Genomic DNA, 27,037 nt, shown 5'->3' on the forward strand with positions numbered 1-27,037 from the left:
ATCCCTTTACGTACATTAATCATATAAAAATTTAACCTTTAAAACTACAAAGGATACTTTAAATAAAAGTACAACAGAATATACCAGATATTGCTTTAATTTTCACTGTATTATTCTGAAATTAACGGAGCACTTGAATTTATTTAAACAGAATTAAAAGAATTTTTTAAGCAGAATTAAAAGAATTTTTTAAGCAGAATTAAAAGAATTATCAGAACAATTCTAGGAAAGAACCTATGACATAAATAAAAGTAAGCAGTTTAAATTCTGACCACCAGCATGCTAAAACTGCAATAGCAGACTCTTGTTTCAAGCCAGACTGCAAGTTTTGCTCAACCTGCTCAACACTTCCAGATGTCTGCTGAATCATTAGAACAACTGCAACATGGAGCCCAGTTCTCAGGGGGTGAAAAGGACAGCACATAGTACATGGCTGATCAGCAAAATTGAGTCATTGCAGTGACTTCTGTTTATCAGACTGCTGGCTTGTTTTCAACAAGGCATAAAAAAAGAAAGCTGCAGAGTATCTGTTCCTCTAAGTAATTCAGAAAGCCTGGCCTTCAGAGAAATGATTCAACAGAATAAGCTGGCCTATTTTAGGGTTATTTAATCATAACAATGGGGAAAAAATTTAAAGGCACACAAAGTACATTTCTTCAGCATACAAAGAACCTGAACGCTTACCCGTCCTCGTTCAGTGAGAGTTGTTAACATTATGATCAGTGACAACTTGTGATCCCAGACTACTTGCCAGAAGTGTGCACATGTGTGTGGAAGAGGCCCCTGAGTAGCAATGTACCTGTTCACAATGCCCACAGAAGGAATTTCCATCTATAAAGAGAAAGAAAAATCCTATGCAAAGTTTGCTCTCACTACTCAAGTACTGTTTTTCTTTAATTCAGCATTTCATTCAGAGTTGAGTGAAGATTAAGGTGGCAAGCTGAGTAATAGACAATCAAGATCACAATTTCTTACAGGAAAAATCTTTAAATATTTAATTTAAACCAGATGTATACTATAGATACTATAGTCCTTCATGCTGAACTAGGAAGAGATGATTAACAGTGAAAATGTGTTTGAAAACTTGAAACTGCAAAGCTTTCCAAATTTTCTTTAATATTTAGTAAGGAATAATAGCAAGGTATACCAAAGGTACACCAGCAAAAGCTGTTTATTGCCTGATACTAGACACAGTAAGTTAATAATTGATTCTGTGATTTAGTTGTTTAACTTGAGTATCTGACACAAACATATATATATTTTCCTCTCTTCTCCCCATTTCCCAGCCTACGCAACATGATTTAGGGCAATCAAGGCTCTGTTTTGTCTTCTGGGTGCTTCATAGCATAGTTGGTAGGCCGTAAGTGGTCCTAGAGGGAGAAAGGCTTAGTTTTAAGCTATAGAAGACAGCCTCAGCATTTGCAGTATACGGAAAGGTAGAACAATTGTTTCTGGTTAAAGATCCTGCACATATTGCAGTGTATACCACATGCTTGCATCTACTGTGTATCAGGACGGCCACTTGTTTCCCAAGAGACGCTTCATCTTTTACATTATAAATCTTTACATCTTTCACATTTACAAATCCCCAAAATATAAAATGAAAAGCCCTTATTCCTTAAAAAGGCTAAATTTAATCTATTGGCTAAATTAATTAATCTAAATTAATCTAAAGGCTAAATCAAATCTATTGTAACATCGAAAGTGGGCAAACGCAGGTTTCTGTATGACTTACATTCACATAATTTGCATTAATGTAATCTTCATCTCCTTGCAGTATTATCCTTGTGGCATCATCTGCTCAGAAAAAAAATAACAAAGAGGGAATAAAATTAGCAATCAAAGGGCATGCTTCCCTTCTATTAAGTCAAACTGAGGAATTCCAGACACACAAACAGCAGAATACAAACCAAAATAGATAATATTTTAGAAAATAAAATGAACGATTATACAACTTTGATTATATAATTAAGTCTTTATTCAAAAAGATCAATACAACAGTTTTACAAGCTATAAGTTAGACGATTAAGCAAAATACGCAGAAAGTCTGTACTTAATACTCACAAGGTAGAACGTCTTTGTATCTATTCTTGTCCATATTCTGAGGTACCTTTGCACATGTAACAGCCAATCCTGGTTTCTTTCTATAAAGTTGCTGGAAGACAGAATGAAAAAAGGTAGGATTTTGAGGGATGAGATTATACTATATACAGACTAAATAGATTCACATGAAAATACATAGACTGAAAAAAAAAAATCAGAATTTATTTTCTTTAATCTTTTTCCTAACCATCTGCAAAATTCACCTGAGAGACTTTTGTATTTTTTTAACATGACAAGAATTTCTGTTATTGCTAGCCCATCATCATCCCTAGAAGAATTTCTAGGAAAAAAAGAGAGGAAGTGTTAAGAGTCATGGACATAAACTGTTTCCCTGCAAGGTTGCCTTTTTATAAATTTGTGTGCCAGAAAGAAAACAGAGGTTGAGGGTGGAAGAAGTGAGCAATAAAAGACATCAGAAGAAAAAAAATAGCTCCAGACTGATGTTTTCTGGAGTCAACTGTAATACAAAAATTCAAACAAACTTCTATTCTCTGGACTAAAAACATTACATTCAATCCTGCAAATACCTGAAAAAACAAAGCTTCAGTGTATCACAATCTCTTAACATGTGACTCCCCTTCTTTTGGGCCAACCCCTATCTTGCAAACTTTATCTGAGTAAATGTAGCCATACAAGTGTACAACCAAAAATAAATTTTAAGGTCAAAATGCATTAAGTGCATCGTACAAGACAACAAAAGGTACAGAGGGGGGAAAATAACAACAATAACTACAAAAAAAAATAAAGAATGCAATTATACAACTGCAGTTTTTCTATATTAAATATACATGAAAGCAACTAACAACTGAGTTATTAACCTGGCTGTGCCAGAGTTTTATATACTTCATTGAACATTTACCAAAGAGCTCATTATATCTTACATGCTTAATTCAAGATTTAGAATATGATTCCATACATAAAATGGAATGAAACAAATAGGAGGCTAAAATCCCCTACTTCTGCTGAGAGAAAAGGAAAACACACAAAAAGTTTATGCTACTATGACATTTACTGCATCCTAAAACTCAGCTCACCACATTTTTTAACTTGAACAGCTTAAACAAGCCATGTGAGAAGAGAACTTGGTAATATATGTAATAACTGAACAGCTTCTATCAGTTACAACTCATGTTCCATTTTACTAGAGCCAAGCTGCGATTTCTGCTTTTTTTGGGAGACAAGGAAGAATAATTTAACGTTAAGTAACAATTCTGGAGCTTCATTATTGTTGCCTGGCAAAAAGTCATTTGCCATTGACAGACTTCTTAAATTCTGGTTAACTGGAGGAAGATATTCTGGAAAAACTTGATTGTATTCATAGTCTAATGGCTAATTATTTACTATTTTACTAATGTGAATGGAGAGTTTGAGAGCCACCAAAGCTGATGAGGTGATGCTGCAGTTGTCTCTGCTTCTGAAGATCACTAAACAATGAACTCAACGAAGGAAGGTCAGTAAGCTGTCCCCTAGTTCATTAGATTTCAAAAAGGTTTTGTGCTTTTTTTGTAACATCAGTAATATCCTTTTACAAACGCTGTCAGGAAAAAAAGTCATAAAGGATCAAATATTCTATGAAGATTATTACAGGAACTTTGTGTGCAAATTTAGTCAACAAGTTTGACAATTAACAAAGCACTGAAAGGCTAACTTATATCCTTTGAGTTACTGTCTTAATAGTCAGCAGACTCATTGCTATTGCTGCATTGCAACCAGTGCTGTGGATTTTGGAAAGCAGCTATGAACCATAGTCTACACTTCCTTAAAAAAAGGGGAAACTTAACTCTCAGAAATCTTGGGGGAAAAAGCAAACCTCGAAAAGCATAGTTATGCAATAAGCAATACCACAACTCTTCAGCCCCCACCATTAAATCTTATGGCATTTAAAACAACAGTTAAGGAAAAATATCAAAATGGGGAAAAATTGTATTGCTGTTCTACAAGTTTTCAGCATCAGAAAGGGTTACTCCAGAACACAACAATGTGAAACTTATAAATCATAATAACCAGGCTTTCTCCAAAGTTACTATAAATGCTTGGATCCACAGCAGCAAAACAAGCACAAACATATATACACTGTACTCCCTTGCCACTAAAGCAGCAGCTAAATTATCTTTTGGAATTTCTTACACTAACACTGAATGAACTATAAAAATTATATAATACAGTTTAATAGTGTAGAATAAACTATAAAAACATTTTATTAGTCAGTTTTCTATGATATTCCTTGCTAATATGTTGAAGAACATGACAAATATGAATGCATTAATCTATACAGCAGTTCTTCCAAGTCTCATCCTGTTTACAAGGGAACCTCACCTACAAAGTAATCTGGCCAAGAAGTAACCATCAGTGTTTCAAATAATCAGGGAGAAACATCACAGAACTGTACATTACAAATGTCCTGAAAGTGGGAATTAACATTCCAACACTTCCATATCAACGTCTAAGAGAAGAAGATGGAATAGTGAAGTTGCTCTTTTTAGTCCATGAAAGAAGTCCATGAAAGAAGGCAACACATGAGAACTTGAAACCCTAACTTAAGGTATAAAAGATGTTTTAGGAATGTCACTGAGTGGCATGGAAAAATAAACAAAGTACAAGACTGACCTCTATCAAACCCCACTATTCTACTCAATAAAATAATTAAGACTAGAAACATGTTGATGAAAACACATTTTTCTCAACAGATGATGTTTTATGCAAGACTGATAACTCATTCTTCCCTATCTTAAGTAGTGAAGGGTGAAACTGATGGGCAAGTTGCATTCTTGCTTCTTGAGATAAGACTGAACGGGAGCAATGAGATTTCCAATTAATTAAGCTCTTACATTACTTGCTGGTCACAGCTATTGGTCTATATTAATGGCATTTGAGAGCTGAGTATTACCTACCTCAAACTGAATAAGGACAGTCCCACTTTCCAGCCCTTTCCTTAGCTGCTCCATAGACTCCTCCAGTGTATCACCACCATATTCAGAACAGATAGGAACAAGAGATTCTGGGAGATTGTGGGAATCAGCTTCATCTTCTGATTTAGGCTCCACAAATTGTTTAACTACTGAAAGATGTATTGAAAATTAAAATCCGTTACATACAGCATTAATGTGTTTCAATACATATTAAAATTTACCAGCTTGCAAGAATAACAGTTTGCAAAGACAAGGCCTCAGGAAACCAAACAGCAACACATTTAACTGCATTTTTTAATGCACTATATAACTGTAGAAACTACTAAGAGTAAAATGTCCTTATGACCTTTCAGAAAATGAAACTCCTCAAGATGCCTATCTATGAAGGCAAAGAACTTAACTTCCAAGCACAAAGGTTTTGCTGCAACCTTGTGTTACAGAATGAACTGCTGAATAAGCTAAGGAACCACAACATTCACCATGGTAAAAAACAAATGAGTTTTGCCTAAAAAAGTTTACAGCATAATTAATGGAATATCTCTATAAGAAGCTTATATAAGTTTGGACCCCCAACACTGAAAGGAACACAAACATACTTGCATTGTACTCCCTTGCCATTAGAGAAGCAGCTTAATTATCTTTTGCAATTTGTTATGCTAACATTGAAGGAACTAACTTAAACTACAAAAAAAAAAATTATTATTCAGTTTTCTATGACATTCCTTGCTAACATGTTGAAGAACATGACAAACATTAATGAATTAATCTACACAGCAGTTCCGTCTCTATGAAAGCTATTGTATCACCAAATGGGTCCAGGTATGGTTATTCTCTGCAATGGTCAGAACGGCTCATATCTGCCAAACTTCAGAAAATGGAGAGCTGTTCATACTCATGCCTATACAAACGACTGGCATGGGGCCACAGGTTTATCTTTAGCTAAGAGCAGACTTCTCTTATCTGCAAGTAGGAAGGGGATTAGAAAAGTTAAGGGAAGATCAAATACTGCATAGAGCCAGTGGAAAGGCCTGCAATAATAGGAGCAGGACTGTCCAGGGAAAACAAGACCAAGAGCCCATCTGTCTTCCTATAAACACAAGAAATTTTAAATAAAGTAAATGCTACAGAAGTACATATAATTTAGGCAGTTTTATTCCCTCCTGTTTCCCAGTAATGCATAATCCCTTCAGGTTTTTAAGTCTTAATGTAATGAGAAACTCTGTGCAAAGCGTGTCCATAATCATGTGTGTTAAGGTCTTACCATAGCTTTTAAGGAAAGTAAATAATAAACTCAAGTTTCACATCATCTGAAAGCTCTCGGGATCTGCATGCGTTTACACATGCAGCAAGCAAAACTAAGCTGGATGGGTTCCCAATATTTCAAATATACAGGCTTCAGACCCTGCATATTTCAGATTGTCTCCTGTTCACTGGCAGTAGTTTAGCAAGTAGCCAGCACAGGTCAAGCTCAGTATTGTCACAAAATGTCTATTGTAAAAACTGAAAGAAAGAAAAGAAGAAAAAAAAAAAAAAGCAGCTCATTTGACTTGTTTCATTGTGTAATTGTGGTGGGGAACAGCCCATGGGTATTTGCAAACCCACTACTGGGGATTTGTGAAATTATGCTATACTTACTCAAAAAACCCCAAACTTTTGCAAGGGACTATTTGTTCTCACAGATTTTTAGACTTAAAAAATAACAAGAAATTCTACATGATAGATTCTTTGTTGCAGTGGTAAGAACCCATATAGTTAAAACTGTTTGTACTACTAATTTAAATGCAGGGAGATCTACTTTTTAGCACAGACCTATTCCCAGTGCAGAGAATACGTTTATGCAAACAGAAGAGGGTCTACCACCAAGCACAAGAGCAACAGTCTCAAAAACATTAAAAGTTAATAAAATTAGCCCAGTTACCTTTCCGCCTGACCAAAAGTGCAAGCTCTCTTGTGTGAGATTCTCTGCTGGCTTTTATGAACATGACCACCTGGTCATGAGTGTGCTCTGAGATATCTCGGCCATTAATTAATACTATCTGATCACCTTCATTCAGTTTTGGAATGCATTTATCAGCCTGTTTTAAGACCAAAGAAACACATTAATGTCATTGCATCCAGTCATGTAAGCAGGAACACAGCAGGATATTAAGTTCATCATGTAAGCAAAGTCTTCAGAGTTCTCCTGACAAGGTTTCATCTTCTGTATTAGAAGGTCTATCAAAGCATTCAGATCTAAAGCTGTCTTTCTGGCTTCAAAGCCTCTCAATGAAGATGAGAAACAGTTCAAACAGCATATTGATAGCTATAAAAAGAATTTGTATTCATCAAACAGACATCATCAGATTGCTCTTAAAGATCTAAATTTCAGACTCCAAGCCTCAACAACCGCTGGTTACAGCCATTTGCAAATGAATTTCTGGAAAAAGTGTTTTGGGCACGTAAGATAACATGCTTCAGTTTTTATGCAGTGAATACTGAGAAATCCAAACATGATTTTGATGAACTTTTTAAGTAACATGACATTCCCCAGGCAGGCACTTTTTAAAATTTAAAGAAATCCATACACATTTCATATTTTTGTTATTTATCAGATTCTTGTTTGGTTGATATAAAATGATATCTACAAGTATATAACAGTCTTCCTCACTTCATTCACTGAAAGTTTTAACAAGAAGACACAGGTAAGTACTCAACCTATAGTGCTCAAGTACCCTGCATTTGTGACAAATTCTTTTGCTTCATGTGCTGCAGACAACACTAAAACAAGGTTTTCCCCATCTCAAATGAAAAGTTACATTATACCTTGTCTTGGATACAGCAATTTAGATTAACCGCTGAACTCTAGATTTTGTTTGGCTTTTTTCTGCCACACTTCTTAGCATGCTTAGCTCTAAGTCCAGTGCAAACAATTCAAGGTATGGCCAGGATATGATGATGATGCTACGAAGACGATTAAGGGATTAGAGCATCTCTCATAAGAGGAAAGGCTAAGACAGTTGGGAGTGTTTAGCCTAGAGAACAGAAGGCTCAGAGGGTCTTGTCAGTGTATATAAATACTTGAAGGGAAGATGCAGAGAAGATGGAGCCAGGCTCTCTTCAGTGGCGCCCAGTGACAGGACAAGAGGCAATGGGCACAAACTGAAACACAGAAGGCTCCATCTGAACATCAGGAGACACATTTTTACTGTGATGGTGACTGAGCAGTGGAGCAGCTTGCCTAGAGATGTTGTGGAGTTTCCCACCTTGGAGTATTCAAAAGCCATCTGGACACGGTCCTGGGCAACTGGCTCTAGGTGACCCTTAAGAAGGGGGTTGGACAATATCACCTCCAGGTCCCTTCCGACCCTCTATGAGTCTGTAACATGAATGTGCAGGATTCTACAACCTTTGAGTGTCAAGTAGTGCAACAATTTTATTTTCATTGCTATCCTAAGTTTTATTTTGTCTGGGAAGTATCCAGCTACACAAGAGTGATATATATACACTCCATTTCATTTGTTATATGAATGAGACATAGACCTTTACTGTTATTTTCTATTCATAATTGTTCCCTGTATTTCCTTAATGCCAGCACAGGTTCCCTGAACTTTATTCATCCGATGTTATTAGCCCTATCAAAAAACCATCACGAACCCCCCAAATGTGAACAAGGTGTTCTAATTAGACCCAGTCCTGGTTATGCCTTGCACTGATGGTTCCTAAAGTACGTTTATCAGTGATGTACTATATTACCAGGTAAAAAATAGGAAGAGTTGAAAAGGAGAAGTGATAATGAAAGAATCCACAAGAGGCAAAATGCAGAATAAAATTAAAAAAAAAAAGAGGCAAGGACATGAAGAAGAAAATAAATTGGGAGCCACTTGTGTCAGAGAATAAAGTAAAAGGAAAGAAAACTTAAGACGTGTATGAGTGCCACAAAACAGATAAAGGAGAAGAGAAAGAAGAGAGAGAAAAGAAAGATGTATCCAAAAGGAAAAAAAATCCAAGCAGAAAAGCTGCTTAAAAATTAAAAAAGGAATAGTTTCCCTCAACTTTTTCCAAAGAAATAAGGAAAGAAAATAATGAAGGATAGGAAAGATTGACAATGATTAATAAAAAGACAAATGTAAACAGAAAAAGAATGGGAATTAGGAACAGCCATGGTGTTCAAACACTGACCTAACTAGGTATTCACAGCTCCCCAAAAGCTCCCTTGCCATATTTTGTACAATTTCCAAAGGCAAGACTGAGGAATGCAACTATGCATGACTGATATAATCACTCTGAAATATTATTGTTTGAAATATAAATTATTGTCTCTGAAATATAATTATTTTAAAAGGTAAGTGATATAAAGATCACATCAGGTCAGTCTAGGAGAGTCAAGCAGTCAACAAGAACATGGAGGGAATGGTTTCTGATCTCCTATACTTGTCTATGATTTAGATTTCTTGGCTGGTTGCTGGCTATTATTCTTTATTACAGAAGGAGATTAATATCTTTGCTCAAAGAAACTTTGTTAATCATGTGACATGTTAATGCCTCAGCTCACTTACTTGAATCATCTGACTATATAAAATATATCTTGAAGGAGAATTAATTCCTTCAATGCAAGTATAATTTGTAGATTTTTCAGATACTGAGCTTTTCCAAACAATTAATTATGTCAAAGGCTTCCTGTCTTATTGACACACCCAATGTTTCATTTTATGCTAATCACCTTGTTATTGCTCCAAGAAGCATGCATACTATTTTTCAATGAGAAGTTCTATTAAATAAAACCATAATGACTTCTTTAGCACCTTAGGACATTAATACCATTTCTGAAAAAAATCAGTACAGGACTTGAGTCAAGAAAAAAAAAACAGATGCAATAAATGGTTGCTCTTTAGATTTAATGCTCCCTACAACAACCTTGGCTACTCTGTCCTACAGTCTTCCCAGCATACTAGATTGCTGCTGTATTAGAGGGAATTTTTAAAAGAACTTTAGGATGTTAAAGGGAAAATATGGCTTTATTTTGGTGAGTAGAATTGTTTCCCCTCCTCCACAAAAAAATCATAGAATCATAGCACCCCTTTGGTTGGAAAAGACCTTTAAAATCATCAAGTCCAACCAAAAAAAATATGGAACGCTTCACGAATTTGCGTGTCGTCCTTGTGCAGGGGCCATGTTAATCATCTCTGTATTGTTCCAATTTTAGTATATGTGCTGCCGAAGATAGTACAGATCTTCTTCTTGTATGAAAGTGGGAAAAAGTGACCTACAAACCTGAGGAATAATCTTAGCAAATTATATTACCAAACAGCATCCCTGAGGACAATTTACAGTGTAATGAGTGAATCTAGAGCAACTTAAAATAGTCGCAAATACAATGAAGGAAACGGCTTAACTTGAACTTCCAAATACCAGCTACATTTCATTAAACAGTCAAGAACAGGTGAAATTTAGTTTATGGAATATTGTTGTATTGGATAACTGTTATGGAATGTTGTATTGGATAACTGTTTCCAATTTATTCTTTGACCCTTGATAACTTGCTTGGTTGGTGGCTTACTAGGGTAGAGACCTAATTGGTCACTTGTATCTATGCCTATGCTACTAACTGGAGACACTTAAATGAAGTGTGTAAGTTAGAAGTCCAGTCCTTTTCCAACCCTAGTGAAAAAACAGATCAATACCTCCCAGAAAACAATATGAATCTGCCAAAGGAAATCATTGCCTCTGGAGAAGCATCTTTCATTCTGTAACTGTGGAATGAGCTTGTTTGCCCTACATTAACTTCAGTATCTCAAATCACCCTTAAGAAGTTTGGTAAGTTGACCATGAAAAGTTTTTAAGGACTGTTTTATTTTCACACTGTGGATTTAAGTTCTAATGATAATTTCCTACTACTCTTTTATTCAAATAATTATTGCAGTTCATAAAGGAGTGCTATGCACTGCATAAGTAAAGCCACAAATCATAAATGTGAAAAAACCAACTTCTCAATCTGTTTTAGCTTGATTTACATCATGACATTTGGATATCAGTCCTGTAAAACTTATCAAATTTCAAAAGTCTACAAGATGCAGAGTAAATCAGATTTTTAGGATTAAGTCAGCAATGTTACCTATCAAGTTTGCACTGAAATTATTTTATGAAAGTTGGAAAATACACTTTGAAAGAAGGTGAGTGAAAAAAGATTTGAGGTGAGATAACATATGTCCTCACAAATTTATGTACTAATTATTTAGAAAAAAAGTTACCAAGATGTTATATTACTATTAATATTTCACAATCCAACAGAAGAATTCAACGGCTGTACTGATTCTGATGAACGTTGCACCTAGTCCATAAATATTTCCATAAGCAAAAGTCCATGGCAAAATAAGAACAGAGCAAACATATTCTGCACTCCCGCTCCCCTGCCAAGTACTCTCCCATCCTATAAGTACTTTTAGCCCTAAGGATTTCCTCAGCCTACTGTGGTTTGTCTATTCAGTAACTGTCAGTAGGTTTTTCTCACAAGTATTTGTTCTCTCCTGACCACCCACAAAATTATTTTAACCACAGCATCCTTTGTCAAGGAGTTTCACAAGTCTACTATCTTATGCATGAAGAACTACTTCACTAAGCATGAAGAACCTGACTTTCACTAACTTAATTTGGTAGCTCATAGTTCGTCTACTGGAATTCCCTGCTCACACTGCTCCTAATCTTGCAGATCTCTACCACATCTCCCTTAAACTAGTTCTTTTTTTCTAGGCTGCAGGGGCTCAGACTACTCACTTCTTTAATGAACACTGTTCCATATCTTCAGTCACTGCTTTTGCCCCTCATCAAACATTTTCCAGTTCAAGATGCACTTTTTGAGATGACAGGGGGAAACAAATATGCTTTCTACTGGTATCTTGTTTGAGTAACACTTCCAGATCTTTTCATCTGTGATTTAAGAAACCACTGGTCAAATAAATTTCTAAAGAGAACAGCTCAGCTGCTATCTCATACTGGTTACGGGTTTCCAAATTCCTATGTGTATGGACCTCTGTGAGTGCTGGAGGGAGTAATAAAGGAAGGGATTAAAAACCTTAAGAATTTACTTACAGGTGATCCTGGAGTTATTCTTGATACCACTAACGGCATTTTTTGATCAACACCACCCTAGAGGAATGTCAATTAAATAACAACCATAAATATATCATTATTATAAGCATAAGCAGCATTTAAAACCAGTAATCACTTTTTTTATATATAAACTTTATGCTCTATCATTATAGGCAGGGTTGGCAAGATTGAATTTGCATCAGTAAATGGTGGGGGGAATGTGCAGTGTCTTTACCAATTTCCAGTAAATGAGACTGTCTTTGCTTGCCCGTCTATTTTAAAAGGCAATAAACACATCAAATGCAGCATTTATTCTAATCCCACCCTTCAAGCAAGCCTAATTCAACACTTGAACTTGCAAGATGGACAGTGTTCTTAGATGTTGTGATGAACCTGCAGTGGATCAGGTAGGATCAAAGTTCCAGACAACTGTACTCCCTTACTCTCTTTACATGATGTTCTATCACTACCCCACCAATAAATGCCCAAGGTGAAAAGATCACACTATGCCCCGATTTTGCTATTATGGCTGCTTTACACTACTCTATCTGCTTAAATGGAATTTCAGTGAGGGAATGTCAAAAATTTACAATAGTCAATTATCAGCAGTAATTTCCATTTCCTTCATAAATTAATTTTCACCTTTCCAATACAATTTTTAATGGATATATTCAATTGGATAGCACAACTATTTAACTTGTTTTATAGTACAGAGGTCAAATTTTCCAAAAGTTGATGCCTTAAATTAGGCTTCCAAGTTCATATTTAAGCAGCCAAATAGACAGTCTGCTTTGGAAATGTGCCATACCCATAGTATATGCAAGTAAAGAAACACAGAACTAGTAGGGGCTTATTTCTGTAAATGTTGCTTTAGCATTTAAAGATTAGGCTGCCACTTCTAAAAACTCTGGGTCCATAAGAAATTCCTGTAGAGTATACTGCTTTCTCCAAAGCATTGCAGAAAAAAATGAAAAATAATCATAAAGTCAAAGCATAGTATCTCTATAAAGCATTTAAAAATAACGAAAAGATTGCTGGTTTACCTTTAGATTAAATCCAAACTTCCCATCTTCATCTGGTATGATACGCACCAAAAGTAAATCTCCCTCAACTAGGTCATTCTGCAATATACAGAAAAAATAAACCAAAACTTTTCTTTTTAAAAGAAAATAGCAGCAAATTAGAAAATGGTGCATCCAAATTTAGATCTGCTGAACAAGAATACGTAAATCCACGCTTAAAATAGGAAGCTAAGGTTACAGAATATACTCATGATTGTAACCTTTTAAATTGTAAAAATAGCAACACACATAACAGCAAATACGTTCTCTGCTTGCTCTGTTTAACACTGTTACTCTCAGCTTTTTCAATTGACATCTCCTATTAAAATTTTCAGCGTGTTGTCTTTACGAAAGGTGACTTAAAAGGAAAAAAATGTTAGGTGCAACACATTTGAATCAATTCTACTCTAAGGACTATGAAGTGACTACTTTTTCCCCAGTTTTTCTCCTGTAAATGGTTGCATTGGTATCTTCTGCAGGAGATCCACAAGCCAGAAGGACTAGAAGTCATTAGCACCCACTGGACAGGCAGGTTAGGAAGCTGTTCAGCACCACTCTGGAACACGCTGGAGAAAGGGGAGGAAGGATCCACTACCATAACGTCAGCAGGGAGCAGCTGCTCTCTAGCCAGTGAAGAATTCAAAGGATGATGTTTAGCCATCCTAAAGAGGAGATGCCTGGGAAAAAACAGAGTTGTGCCTGCTATCAAGACATACAGCAGCTTGATTTATCTGATCTTTCCTTGGGGGAATAAGATTTAATGATGTAAGTATTCCCATTCCACTAGGAACTTCCCCTGGAGAAACCTGGACACTATGGAAATCAGTGTAGTTGGCAGGCTTGCCTATCATACTGTGTACACAATCTTGGATAAATTTGAGTAGTAAGGTAAGATTTATTCTTATTACTGTATAAAATATGCTCATCCTGGAATATAACTACACTTTTTGTGCGTTCTTAATCTACAGTTCAAAGCTACATTTAGCACTAGTTTTGTCTTTGAAAGCAGGCAATTGAACATACCTTATCACAGTAGTACTGACTGGAATCTTCTGTTGAGCTACTTTTTGTAACGTTGTCATATGTTTCTAAGAACTGTTTATCGACTCCTTCCAATGGGTAAGAGCCAGAGATGTTACCAACTCCATTGGGAGACTGAGCCAAGGCTTTAGGTGAGGTACGGGTCAGAGAACTCCGTGTTGGACTGTTTCCCAATATGTTCCTTCATTTAAAAAGGACAAATAAATATTACAAAGGTATCATTATCCAGATTTTAGAATTTATAGTAAAACATACAAATGTACTGCCCAGCTACAAGAGCAAGCCAACTTTATACTTCAGATTTAACACCACTTCTTGAGGTGCAAGGCAACAGGATTGGAGTATGATCTAAGCCTATCATTTGATCAGTGGACATCCAGAAGAATGGACAAAACAAAACTAGAGTAGCAAAAACATTTTTAGCAAAATATTTGGATGTTAGCAGTGAAAGGCACTGTTGCAGTGGTACAGGAAATCACAGTAACTTGAAGAGAGGTGAACCTCAGCAGAAAGGCACTTCAGTTGCCAATCCTACCCATGAAAACCTTTTGCCATGATTCTACTCTCACTCTTGCAAAGCACTTGTGTTTCATTCCTCCCTCTAATGAGTGCCATCTCAACCTTATCCCTTCCGGGAGAAGGTGCTTCACAGAAAACCATGGTAAATTGTCAGAGAAATAGGAAATGAATTGACAATGAAAGGTTTAATGACAGTTAATATATTCTGTTGTTGAGGTAGCTACAACCATGAAGAAGGACCCAGAATTAAATGGGGGTGCAGACCTGGCCTGGTGAGTCAAGAACCTTAAAATTCAAGGATAACAAAAATGGGTAAATAAATTAACACCTAGAATCTTAGAATTGGCCAAATTGCCTGGTCATGCTCCAGGACCATTCAAACATTCATTCAGCTACATGCCCTCTTCTGAAGAGGATGAAATGCAGACCTCTATCCAGTACTATCCAAACCCCTTCTTTAAATGGATCAAACTCAGAGATGACATACACACGAACTGCTCCGTCTTTATAAATACCACATAGTACGCTGTGAAAACCTGTGTCCTGGGGAAAGCTCAGGTATAGCTCAGACACTGTTTCATATTACTAACACACAGCGCTGTCTATGGCAAAAACTGAGTCCTAGCTGATTGTATTACCCCGCTGCAGACAGACCTTTCACTTACATGACAGATCATCATGCTCAGTGGCAGTACATCTTGCAAGAATACTCTGAACTGCTACTGACAGCCCAGCACTGCAATGAAGTATATTTGATCCTTGGAAGTACACAGGCTGTTAGTTGTTTATTGCTGTTTATCCCTAAAAGCAACATCAAATTCTCACAGGGTTAAAGTAGTCAAAGTATATGCAAGTAAACCCTCGCACTGAAATTTGTAAATTCAAACATTAATCTCTGCTCTGGTACTAGTCTAACTATATATGTGAGCTTTTCTGAACCACTTCCAGCAGCCACTGCTAGTTGTCAGTGAAGAAGTTAATACTACACTATAGAGGAATGTAGCTTAGGCTTTTAACATACACGATGTGCATTGCAGCAAACTTTAATAAGGCAAACACTTATTTCTTGGCTTGTAGAGGTCTGACTGCAACAAACGTAAACGTTCTGAAAGGTGCCATCAGGCAAACTTATTCTTGCCATAATATTTCTGATGTTCAGTTATATTACATATACTTGACAATGTGGATGAAGTGGTTTGTGCAACACTTGCAGAATTTTCAGTTGTAACAGAAAATATTTTTCAGTGTTCGGGAGATATTATTCACTTGGTGCTCTCAATAATTTGAAAATACTTTGAAGTACCCAACTATAATGACACTTAAAGAAATCATACTGTCAAAATTTTGTTTTTATCTAATAGCTTCCAGGACTTTTCATGATTCCCGTCAGGTCAATGTTAAGCAAGCAGGAACACTGTACATGTAAATACACCATAGTAAGTTTTTCAGAACATAGTAACTTAAAAAAAAATTCATTTGCAATTTGAGATTACAGTTCACAATGATTTTCCAGTGTAGAAAAAAATTTACAATACCAGAAAAATATGACAAATTATTTCAGTTAATGACTTCTGGCACTATATAAAGAGTCACCAGATAAAGTTACCAGTAGGTTTTTGCATCGTTAAACTTTTACAACAGTTTTTAACCAACAACTTTGTTATTAGTGATCAAGGTGTATTAGGACTTAAGACCTCCCACATTCTGATCCAAAACCCTAATTTTTTTCAAAAAATCTACAATCGTCATTGGTTTATACATTTATTTCTATCTTCTAACAATAAAAGACTATGAAAAATCAGTTCAAGTTATGTATTTTATTACATATCTTAAGGCTAAAGTTTCTATAGTACAAAGTTTAAAGAAAACTCACTTTGGTGATTCTTGTTCGGATGACCTGTTTAAAAAAACAAAAACAAACCAGTACATGAACATAAGTAAAATCTTCAGGAAAACAAGAACTAAACTCTAATAAAAAAAAAAGCCAAAAGGTGTGCTCACAATAAATTAAAGAATCGTTAATCCTGAGATGAAAGTCTGAATCAGACAGTTATGGAATTTATGAAACACTCAACAAAAATCCCAGGGCAGCTCTAACTGCTCACTTCCACTTTTGGCACAAGCCCAACTATAGACAACACACATCTGCTATCGCAACTTAAACTATGTAGGCAATTATTTAGCAAGACACACTATATCATTTAAAAAAGTTTTAGATGTAGATCACAATGACTACAGATGTCACTGGCTGTATTTTGTAAAAACTCAAATGTGGCAAAATCTTTATGTATAGGTAACAAGAAAGGAGCACAGGCTCATGAATTTTCTCACACATTCTCATAATGCAAGCACAGAACAGATGTTGACAGAGAACTTTAAGACAAAGCATAATGAAAGCAGAAGCAGTTACACAGATGAGAACAATCTAGCACAGAAAAGAAATCAAAATTTGCAGTATACAGTATTTTCCAAGGCATTCAATTAGCTTCATCAGAGATCACCTGAAACAGTGAGTTAAACTATATTACATCAATTAAAACAATAGATATGATACTAAGATGAATTTGAAAGTAAAGTTTAGCAAAAAATTGCTTGCAAAGCAAAGAAACTGAAGGCAGATGGGATAGCTTCACAAATTTAATTAAGTAGTGACCAAAAAACCTGGAGTGATATAAGTCCATGCTGGAAGAATACAAACAGAAAATAGTTTGGTTTGGATGTAGAGTTGTTGAATTGTCAAGTTACAAGAGGCAATTCACAGTATACAGTTAAATTTTCAATTATTGCAATTATTGTTCTCTAAAACAATCTCAATACTAAGAATTATGTAATACGTTTCATCAAAACTACAGTAAAAATAGCAGCAGTATCAGTCTAGTTAAATTTCCTTATATGTATGCTACAATATGAACAAATTCTTCCCTGAGAAGCAGAGAAGGTGCAGCCTGATTCCCTAAGAATTTGTGCAGGTTTAGGTTGTGTGCACTTCTTGGGTTTTTTTTAAGCACTAAACTTCTTCCTTCTTTACTGCAGTGACACTCTTCTTGTGCTGCCACTGACATTCACCCCCACTCTTCCACAAGTGCCTCCTGTTCTCCTTGTTTGCAATCTCCAAAGTATTTTTCCCCGCTAAGTGCCAGCAGTGCACAGCAGATCCTTTGGGAACGTGCATTCGCTGCCTGAGCAGCCCACATCTAAATGGAGCAGACAACCATTGAACTCGTACTGTAATTGCTCAGTGAGAGGAGAACATCAGTTTAAAGATTTTGTGTTTTTTTTTTCCTGCCTAGTTACTGACTTTCACTAATCTTGTAGAAAACTTTGCATCTTCGAAAATTCCACTCCTACATTAGATTTAACTGCAACTGTCCAGATGTTTCTCAACTGGGAACAGAGGCAGACGGGCAGTGCAGTAATGACATAAGCCTTATTTCCTTAGGAAGTCATGCTGAATATAAATAAACATTGAATTTATTTTCGTTTAAGCTAATTGATTTCCTTGTCAGGGACAGAACAATGAAACTGTACAACTTTGCTATGTTTTGCCACAGCTCTATTACCAAATTCTGTGTAGAATTCATGTCGCCCTAAGTTAACCCTTTTGAAAGCCTTCATCAAGAATTTACACACTGTAAAATTGTGATGCAAATTGATGCAATGTCCTATTTTAATATATAATCTCCCCTTCTCCCTTCCAACAGAGTGAGGTCATTTGAGACAGAAAAAAACAACTTGGGCTTCCATTCATATACTGTGTATAAATATACAGCAAATTTTTCATCATCTCAGTAACACATTTGGAGACTTAAATGTGGGATATAAATTCTTAGTAATATTTGCTGAAGGTTTATCTGTTGAATTATTGCACTTTAATTCAAACATATCAGCTCTGGAAGAGTTACTGAATTCGTCTGTAACCTTTTAAAGTGGGAAAAGGTAACCAAAAATTTTACCTAGAAAGTGACCAAATTCAATGCTTAAAAGAATTCATCAGGGACAATGCAGCTGTGTCTTCCTAAAGTCCTTAGTAGCTCAGCATGCAAGAGCTGCAGAATTTTGCTCTGCAACTCAGTTAAATAGTATTTCTAGCATTTAATTATTCAACAATATGATAAAGTACCTTAAACATGAATAACTAGATGATCTTTTCTAGCTATACAGTATTCCACATTTTACAAACCTGTCTTCCTCATTTCACAACACACGACAAGGACCATATTTTAAGTCAATAAAGGAGAACACTCACCAGACCAGCCATTCAACTTTTTCATCGAGAAAGAGCGCACTTCCTTGCAAGGAGATTAAGCTTTCCATTGGTACAGCTAACGAGCAAACTCTTTAAAATTGCAGGTAATTTCCTTACTCCACAATATATCTAAAATGATGCCATTTCAGTCTTTCACTCAGTATGGACTGCTCTGTTGGTGATGATCTTTATAAAACTCTTGGCCCCAAAAAGTCTAAAACTCCTCTTCTGTCAGGAGGACAGCAAGGAAAGGTCTTAAGGAAAGACCCCTCCTTCCCTTTTTAGTGTGCCCTACCAGAGAACTCTGCTGTTCTGAGAACTGAGGATGATAAACTACAGCAGCGTAAAACCCCGAGAGAAAAGGGACAACTGAAACAATAGCACTGTAGCAAAACTCCCCCTTCATAAACAACTGAAGGAAACATCTGTAGGTTTTGCCCTTGTGTTGTTCTTGAAGTTCTTAAAGCTTCTTTTATTATAACACCTGCAGGGCTGGGGAGACTAAGTGTGCCAGCACTTCCATTATCAACTCTTTTCTGAGAACTCACCATTAAAACTGGGATTGTTATTCATAAGCCAAATAAGTGGAAGATATTTACAGCAACACTTTTTTTCTTCCTTTTAGAAAAATTTATATACAGAATGACTTGCACAGTTAATGTTCAGCATTTCTATGAATAGAAGGACTGTGTAAGAAGGCCATGTAGATTCTTTGTGCTGCATACCTAAGAGTACCATTACAGAAAAAACTTGCAGACTTCATGGTATACACAAGTTTTTCAGTGATTTTCTATAAATTCCAAACATTCACATCTGTAAGCTGCTGCCACCACCCATAAAAGGATACTTTCAGTTAGTCTGCATTGCCTCTATTGACTATATTCCAGTTTACTGACTTTCCATGAAACTTCAATGTATTCTGATACTCTGCAACCACTTGGCTTGCTGCAAAATTTGCCTTATCACAGATTTGCAATTCATCTTTGAGACTTTCTTTTTGGATGTGAAATGATTGTTTTTTTAACTGGCAAGGAAAATGTAGTACATTTTAATAAGGATTATATTTAAAATGAAAGGTTTACATGTAAGCAAAATATATACATGTACTATTTTCATGTGTATTTTAGTGGAAGAGCACAGTAAAACTCATAAAAATCTATCGGTAGTAGTCTTAAAATCCAAATCTGAAACTAATTGAAATGTCCTTACATCCATTTCCTAGTATTAGGAGGACATCTTCACTGAGAAAGACTGAACTACACAAACAAGGACAACGGACTCTTGTGAAATGCAGCAGATTTTGTAAGAACGAGGAATTGAACACGCCTGTATATGATTAAAAACTAAGGATAAAAAAAATAAATAAACAAAGTTATTTAATTATTTGCAATTTTCTACCAAGAGAGTAGTTACTAAGACTTAGCCGGATACCTCTGAAGGGTACTTTCATCAACAGTAGAGTGCTTTAAAAATTTTGTTCACAGAAGGAATTATATTTTAGTTAAAATAATAATGTGTTCCCATAGTACATTTAACAAGTCTCACTATGGAGCTACAGTTTATTGTCTATCAAAACAGTAAGCTGAAAGAATTGAACAAATGCAGCATACGTTCAGGAAATCTATTTTCAGTGCAATAGATGATGCATCACACTTACACCAGGAGCATATATGCATTTCCAGAAATTCATAGCACAGTGCAAGTGAATTTCCTTTTTGTATACTAGTTCATAATTTCATTTCCTTCCCCTCCAACTCTGGGACGGTACACATTATGCCATCTATATCACCAGCAAAAAATAGTTTTAGAATATAAATTAAAGAGGTTTATAGCGTCACAAGCATATTTAAGAGAAAAGCTTATGCAGGAATATGTTACATTTGTAACAAGTAACAATGTAGACTCAAAGTAATTTAGGTTGGAAGGGACCTCGAGAGATCACCTAAACTCTTGTTCAAAGAACAGCCAACATCAAAGTTAGATGAGAAGTTCAGGTCCTTGTCACGTTGCGTTTTGAGGTTCTCCAAGGACGGAAACACCTCCACTTTTCTGTCAGTGTGTACGAGGGCTTAACTAATCTCAGTGTAATTTTTTTTTCCCCCTACTGTTTTTTGAGCATTTCCCTTACTGTATCTTGTGTCCATTGCCTCACACATTTTTGCTGTGCACCTCCAAGAAGAGCTGGCTCCGTATTCTTCATAACCCTCTTTTGGCAGAGTAAGGCAACAATGCGACCGACCCCTCCTCAACCCCCCCAGCCTTCTGGTTCTTGTACATCATACGCTCACATCTATGAATAACTAGCCAGATTTATCTCACCAATCAACATATGACTTTAAATATAAGATCTACAATACCTCATCTGTCAGTACATTTTTCTTACTGACTGTTAATATACCTTATCACTTAGAAATGTGTTTTACAATAACCTCCTTTCTGGATAAACAGAAAATTTCACAGCTAATCTTTTCTGTTAGGCCACTGAATCTACTCTAAATAACTAACAAAACACTTGTTCCTACGCGGTCTGCTGTTCCAAACCAGACAGACATCTTTGGTTTATTTAATTACAGAGTGAACAAGAGAAACCGAATACAGTTCAAGTAGCAAGACCCTCCACACAGCTTTATCAGGTTACTTTTTCAAGTCAAAAAACCAGTTATTTTTTCCCTTAAAATAGCATCTTATATACATAGTTAAATGTATATATTCTTACCACAAGTACCCTTCCCACTCAGAAAAGTGTGTTCAAAAACATGAAAAAAGGCATTAAGAGGGCAAGCAACAGTTACCTTAACACTCCAAACTATTCCACTTATAGTATAAAAAACATTTAAAAAGCACAAACCATTAAACCTGAATTTACAAGGTCAAAAATAAGCTCTGCTCCTCATATAAAGGAGAAATTGAAATCCCGAACCACAAAGAAACCTGTTTGTTTCAGTAACCCTTTTCTTCTAACACCTTCTTGTCTGAAAGAAATACCAGCTTGCTTTAATGAGACAGAGTTCAGTTAACGGGCAAGTGTGGGTATTGGTAACAACGCATGGTCTTCCCACAAAGCTGGATTAAAACCTTACATCCATGAACAGGGAGAGAGTGGAGGATACTCTTCCCTTTTCACAGGGACTGGCTGAAAACCATGCAGCTCCCCAGTGCTGGGTTCTCAGAGGTTAAGAGCATTAAACAACATGATGGTTTTCAGTTTTCATTTCTTGACATTCATTCATTCACTTTCATTCCCCATTTCACTGTGAAGTGTGAACATCTGTATCACACCTCAGGCACCAGAAGATATTTGAGAAAAAGGAAAGGAACATACAGGGAAAATTAAAGTTCAAAGCTCCTTAAATACTATTCTGCTACATGTCTTTGTTTTCATGGCAAACCTTGGACCTTGGTATTTTAAGTTCACCAAGTGTTTAAAATGTGTATTATTGAAACATTTAAATCTACAGATTTTTAATCTACAACAAATACTTGAACATAAGGAAACAAGCAAATTCATTTTAATTGGTTACATTTTCACTTTCTTACTTGAAGGTAACGGCAAGCTAGTTTCTTTCAAGTTTTTTTTCTGTTCTTGTAACAGCTCATCAGTGAGGAATCCTACGCATGAACTATTGGGCATGATAAACATTAAGTTACTTTTTTTTTTTTAATGTTTTAAAGATATCAATACTGAGACCCAGAACTTGCACTGTGTATGGATGGTGCAGTCTTTCCAGACAAAACCTAACATCTGATTCAAGATCAAGCATGTCAGAGTACCTGATTCCAAGATGTAATCAGTCTATTGCCCCAGCTAAAGCCAACTTAGATTTGAAGGTTACTGCTTAGATCAAAGATATTTTTGGAATTTCCCAACTTGGTCTGGAAACAGTGTCACATACTTCAATATGACTACTTCATTTTCACTGTAGCCTCTTGCCCTCAAACGACACAGTAGCATACAGATTGCATTACGGTCATGGAAAGGCAAATCAGTAACGATGATTTGTTCCTCTACACCAGTGAGGCTTTCCTTATTCCAGATTTGGAAACTGTAGTGGTACCTTTATCAAGACAGACTGCAACAGTGGTAATCTTCAGGTACCATACCAGGCTAAAAAAAGGAAAAACTGCACATAAAAAGAATTCCCTGCACAAGTCCATCAGCCTGCCTTTAAAAATAACTAGCTGTGGTTTAAACCTATGACAATTAAAGGGAAACATTTTTCTAAAAGGCAAGCTCTTCCAGGAGCTCTACTCAGGCTACCTATTAGGATACCAGACTGTCAGAATAGGTTGAAGACAGGTAGCCTGTTGGTATGACACAACTTTGAAAAAAAAAAAAAAAAAACCCAACCAAATCAAAGCAGCTTTTCAGCAGTGATAACAACTTCAGAAATAATAAATCCTCATAATATAATTTACCTCTTAAAGAAAAACATAAGCCTTTGTATTCATAACTCTTCCCTAATGCACACTCAATGTTTAGGAAATTCTGAAGATAGGATATGTAACCTCACAGAACAGAGAGACATTTTCTATCTTGCTTAAAATAAGAAATGTAGTAAAAGTCAGTAGCATCAGTGCTTCAATGAAGAAAATGCAAATCTCTGAAGAAAGCCAATTTTAACTGGAAGACAGTTATCAAACAAGTGCACTTATTAGTATGTTTTATCCTAATGTTATTCTTGAAATCATTTTAAAAACAAACTAATAGTAGTAGATGTGCATATGCATGTAGGTATGGGATAAATATAGTGACAGAGTGAGTACAACATATAGTCAGAAGATAGACTGGATTACCTGTTCTGAACTGGTGAGGCACAGCCATAACAAAAAGTGTGGGATAACACAGAAAGCAACCTATGAGACTTCAGAAGGCTCAGTGTGGGCTCCATGTCTGTGTTAGTGTTAATTTTTCAGTGGCACTAGCAGTCGGATGAGTCGGACAGCAGGAGAGCAACAAAGTGAAGAAAGAACTGACATGGGAAGGTTTCTTCACAAAGGCTGGGGAGCCCTGGGCTAAACAAAAGTCCTCTTGAAGTCCTTCTCAGCACTGTCTTTGATTACAGTTTTTGTATGCAGCTGTGATTTGAGATAGTTGGCTTAGATAGTCAAAGCTATTCATGCCCTGTGAATAAAGCTTTATTTAATATATGCTAATTTGAGATTAGAGCAATTTTTTGTCTATAATACGTATGTAATAGACAGCTCCAATCTTTTCTGTAGACACTAATCTCAGAGAGAAAAATTGCTTCTTTTCACTATGTCTGAGCCTCAAATTGTACCTGAATGTGAAAGTACCTTAGATAAACTGGGTAGCAGAAGCAGTCTAGCTACACCAACACAAGACTCACAAGCTTGCCCTGGCTTTCTGTAGTTCATCTATGTGTATGGTTTGCTCTTTTTTTTAATTTTCTTTTTTCCAGTCACAGCCTGTAGGACATACCTCATAAATTTCAGTTAGAAAGTAAAACATTCACACAAAGCACAGTTTTAAAACAATCACTGTGTTCTTCAGAGAAACAATATAATAAATGACAAAATATTCTTGGCCCTCACCTCCAGCATGCCCATTTAAAATACTTAACAGTAAACATAGTTCTAGGTGTTGACATGTTGATACAGTAAAATGTATTTAAAGAAATGGAAGAAGAAATGTTAATAACTGATGTGTTTTATGCCCTCTAAACTAAGAGCTCTTCCACATAATTTGTTTTCTAAATTGTGTACTGTTTTACAGAAAGAAAATAGAACTTGATTGATTCCCTTAAGTGAGTAAACACAGCAAGGAAGAAAATTGATTATTAAGAAAATAATTATACTTGGTATTGTCAGAAGGAAAAAAAAAAAGGTTTATAGAGAAACAAGTGCAGGTGTATGTACTCTGCCAGCAGTGGTGATACCCACTGCTTCTGCAGTTCTGATACCCATCAAGGTTCCAAATGTGCCTTGGTAGGATTAGGTACACAGTAAGTCTTGTTATACAAGTTTTATCTATATATTTGTCTCAAAAAACACTATATCACAACAGATCAGTTTGAAGGTAGGTCTATCTTGGACCACTTGTTTTGACAAAAAGGACTTAAGACATTAGCCAGGGGCTGAAGTGAAATAGATGAAAACTATCCCCCCACCCCTGAAATGCTGATGGCAGCCTGAAAAATAGTCATATCCCGTGCTAACTGCAGCTTGCACAGTTTGAGCATCAGATACAGTAAATTAAATTGACGTAAACATATTTAGTTTACAAAAATCAAGCAGCTGCATTATAATTAAGATTTGAGGTCCCAGACATAATAATTCAGTGATTAAAGATGAGCATCTTACAGTTGTTTGCTAGTATCTCTCCAGAAATTTTCAGATTTTTTTTTCCTATCAAAGCTATTCATTAGTTATAATTAGCATTAACTAACACCTTTGCTGATAGTCTCAGATGGCAGGCTAGGCAGTAAAATAAGAGCCCTCTAAAGATAACATATGTTAGCAGGACTATGAGAAGCTACTCTTGGCTCGCCTCTAAGGAAAAATAAAACCAGATTTACAATTTCAGTATTTTTCCATAACGTTCCAGTCATGTTAATTCAAATCTACTGAAGACCAGCATGGTAAAAATGGGTAAGTTGGCTTTATCAGTACACTGTAAGGTGATTTATAGCTAATATCTAAATATTCCTGAAGTGTGGCAAAAGTCCAGGACAAGTGTTTGTCCATATTTAATATTGAAGTATGCAAGTTAAACTTTTTTCTTATAAAACAGATTCAGCTGATAGGGTAAAATTTCCTCTTTCAGTAAAGCATTTGGGGAAAGAAAGATTTGACTACATACATATACCTAATTTTACTTTACATCTTTCAACAAGGGGAGTGAGGCAAGTACCGACTAATATAAGAATATAAATGAAGAAAAATGGAATGTGGACTAACAAACTGTTGAAAACTTCAGTGTAGAGAAGAAACATTTTTTTTATTTGTATGGTTACAGTTGTTAAAAAGAAAAGTATAATGACCATTTTACTTCATGGAACTCTAATCATCAATACAACAAGGATCATTCATTCCATGCATTACATTCTCCTTCCTAAACATGAACTTCAAATTTAAATTCATCAGATTTATGCAAACATTTTTTCAGTTACCTGCAGAGTATCATGTATTATAAACATACCCAAGAAACCAAGAATGTGTTGAGGATAAGACACATAGAAAATTTGGTTTGTAGGAGGTAATAACAGTAATCCTCTCCCCGGTGAGTGATACTACTCAGATACAGCATAATCATTTAAGTGCTCAGAAAATAATGTGCTATTTTCAAATTTAGAACATCCTATTGTCACTGTCTGAGAAACTGCACAAAAGCAGGCTTTCCCACTCCATTCTCAGCAGGCACAGGAAAGGTGAAATAGGAAGGAAAGGAAAAAAACTACAGGGGAAGAAAAGAAAAGGGAAAATAAAATAAAAAACCCAACAATGTTCTAACTGGCAGGAGTGACAAAGGCAGGACACAATCTGCCAGTCACAGTACACAGCATGGCAACTTAGTTTTCTGTCTACAGCTTCGACCCTCACCATCTCCTCTTACAGTTTGCCTCATTATTTTTACTCAGAAAATAGTTCTTAAAGTGTATAATCTGTAAACGTTAAAACACAGGAAAGAGATGGCTTCCTATCTATGGCTATTCACAACATTTAGAGGCATCACTTTTATATATTGTCATGTCTATTACTGACACTACTAGTACTAAGGGTCATCTGACTTTCAGACAGAAAAATAGAAAAATAATTTAAAACACACAGAATCACAGACTGTTTGGGGTTCGAAGGGACCTCTGGAGATCATCTAGTCCAACCCCCTGCCTAAGCAGGTTCACCTAGAGCATGTTGCACAGGGTTGTGTCCAGGCGGGTTTTGAATATCGCCAGAGAAGGAGACTCCACAACCTCTCTGGGCAGCCTGTTCCAGTGCTCTGTCACCCTCAAAGTAAAGAAGTTTTTCCTCAAATTAATTGAACTTCCCATGTTTCAGTTTGTGCCCATTACCCCTTGTCCTGTCTCTGGGCACCACTGAGAAGAGTCTGGCCCCATCCGCTTGACACCTGCCCT

General features: G+C 36.0%; 1 protein-coding gene and 1 non-coding gene across 3 annotated transcripts in view; both read right to left on the reverse strand.

Annotated features, from left to right (window-relative positions):
• PTPN3 (protein tyrosine phosphatase non-receptor type 3) overlaps positions 1-27,037 on the reverse strand; it is a 103,863-nt gene that overhangs the window by 16,406 nt on the left and 60,420 nt on the right. For both annotated transcript variants that reach the window (XM_068395956.1, XM_068395955.1), the window contains 9 exons: positions 16,572-16,595; positions 14,162-14,360; positions 13,121-13,198; positions 12,078-12,134; positions 6,931-7,087; positions 4,995-5,161; positions 2,065-2,155; positions 1,736-1,797; positions 685-831 (listed from right to left, as the gene is read on the reverse strand). In XM_068395956.1, coding sequence (XP_068252057.1) covers positions 685-831; positions 1,736-1,797; positions 2,065-2,155; positions 4,995-5,161; positions 6,931-7,087; positions 12,078-12,134; positions 13,121-13,198; positions 14,162-14,360; positions 16,572-16,595 — 982 coding nt within the window. The remainder of the gene's footprint in view (positions 1-684; positions 832-1,735; positions 1,798-2,064; positions 2,156-4,994; positions 5,162-6,930; positions 7,088-12,077; positions 12,135-13,120; positions 13,199-14,161; positions 14,361-16,571; positions 16,596-27,037) is intronic.
• Positions 10,112-10,218, reverse strand: LOC137661676 (U6 spliceosomal RNA). Its single transcript, XR_011047899.1, has one exon. It is a non-coding gene; the product is annotated as a U6 spliceosomal RNA (small nuclear RNA).

This window comes from Nyctibius grandis, chromosome 3 (genome assembly GCF_013368605.1).
Source record: "Nyctibius grandis isolate bNycGra1 chromosome 3, bNycGra1.pri, whole genome shotgun sequence".
Taxonomy (NCBI): domain Eukaryota; kingdom Metazoa; phylum Chordata; class Aves; order Nyctibiiformes; family Nyctibiidae; genus Nyctibius; species Nyctibius grandis.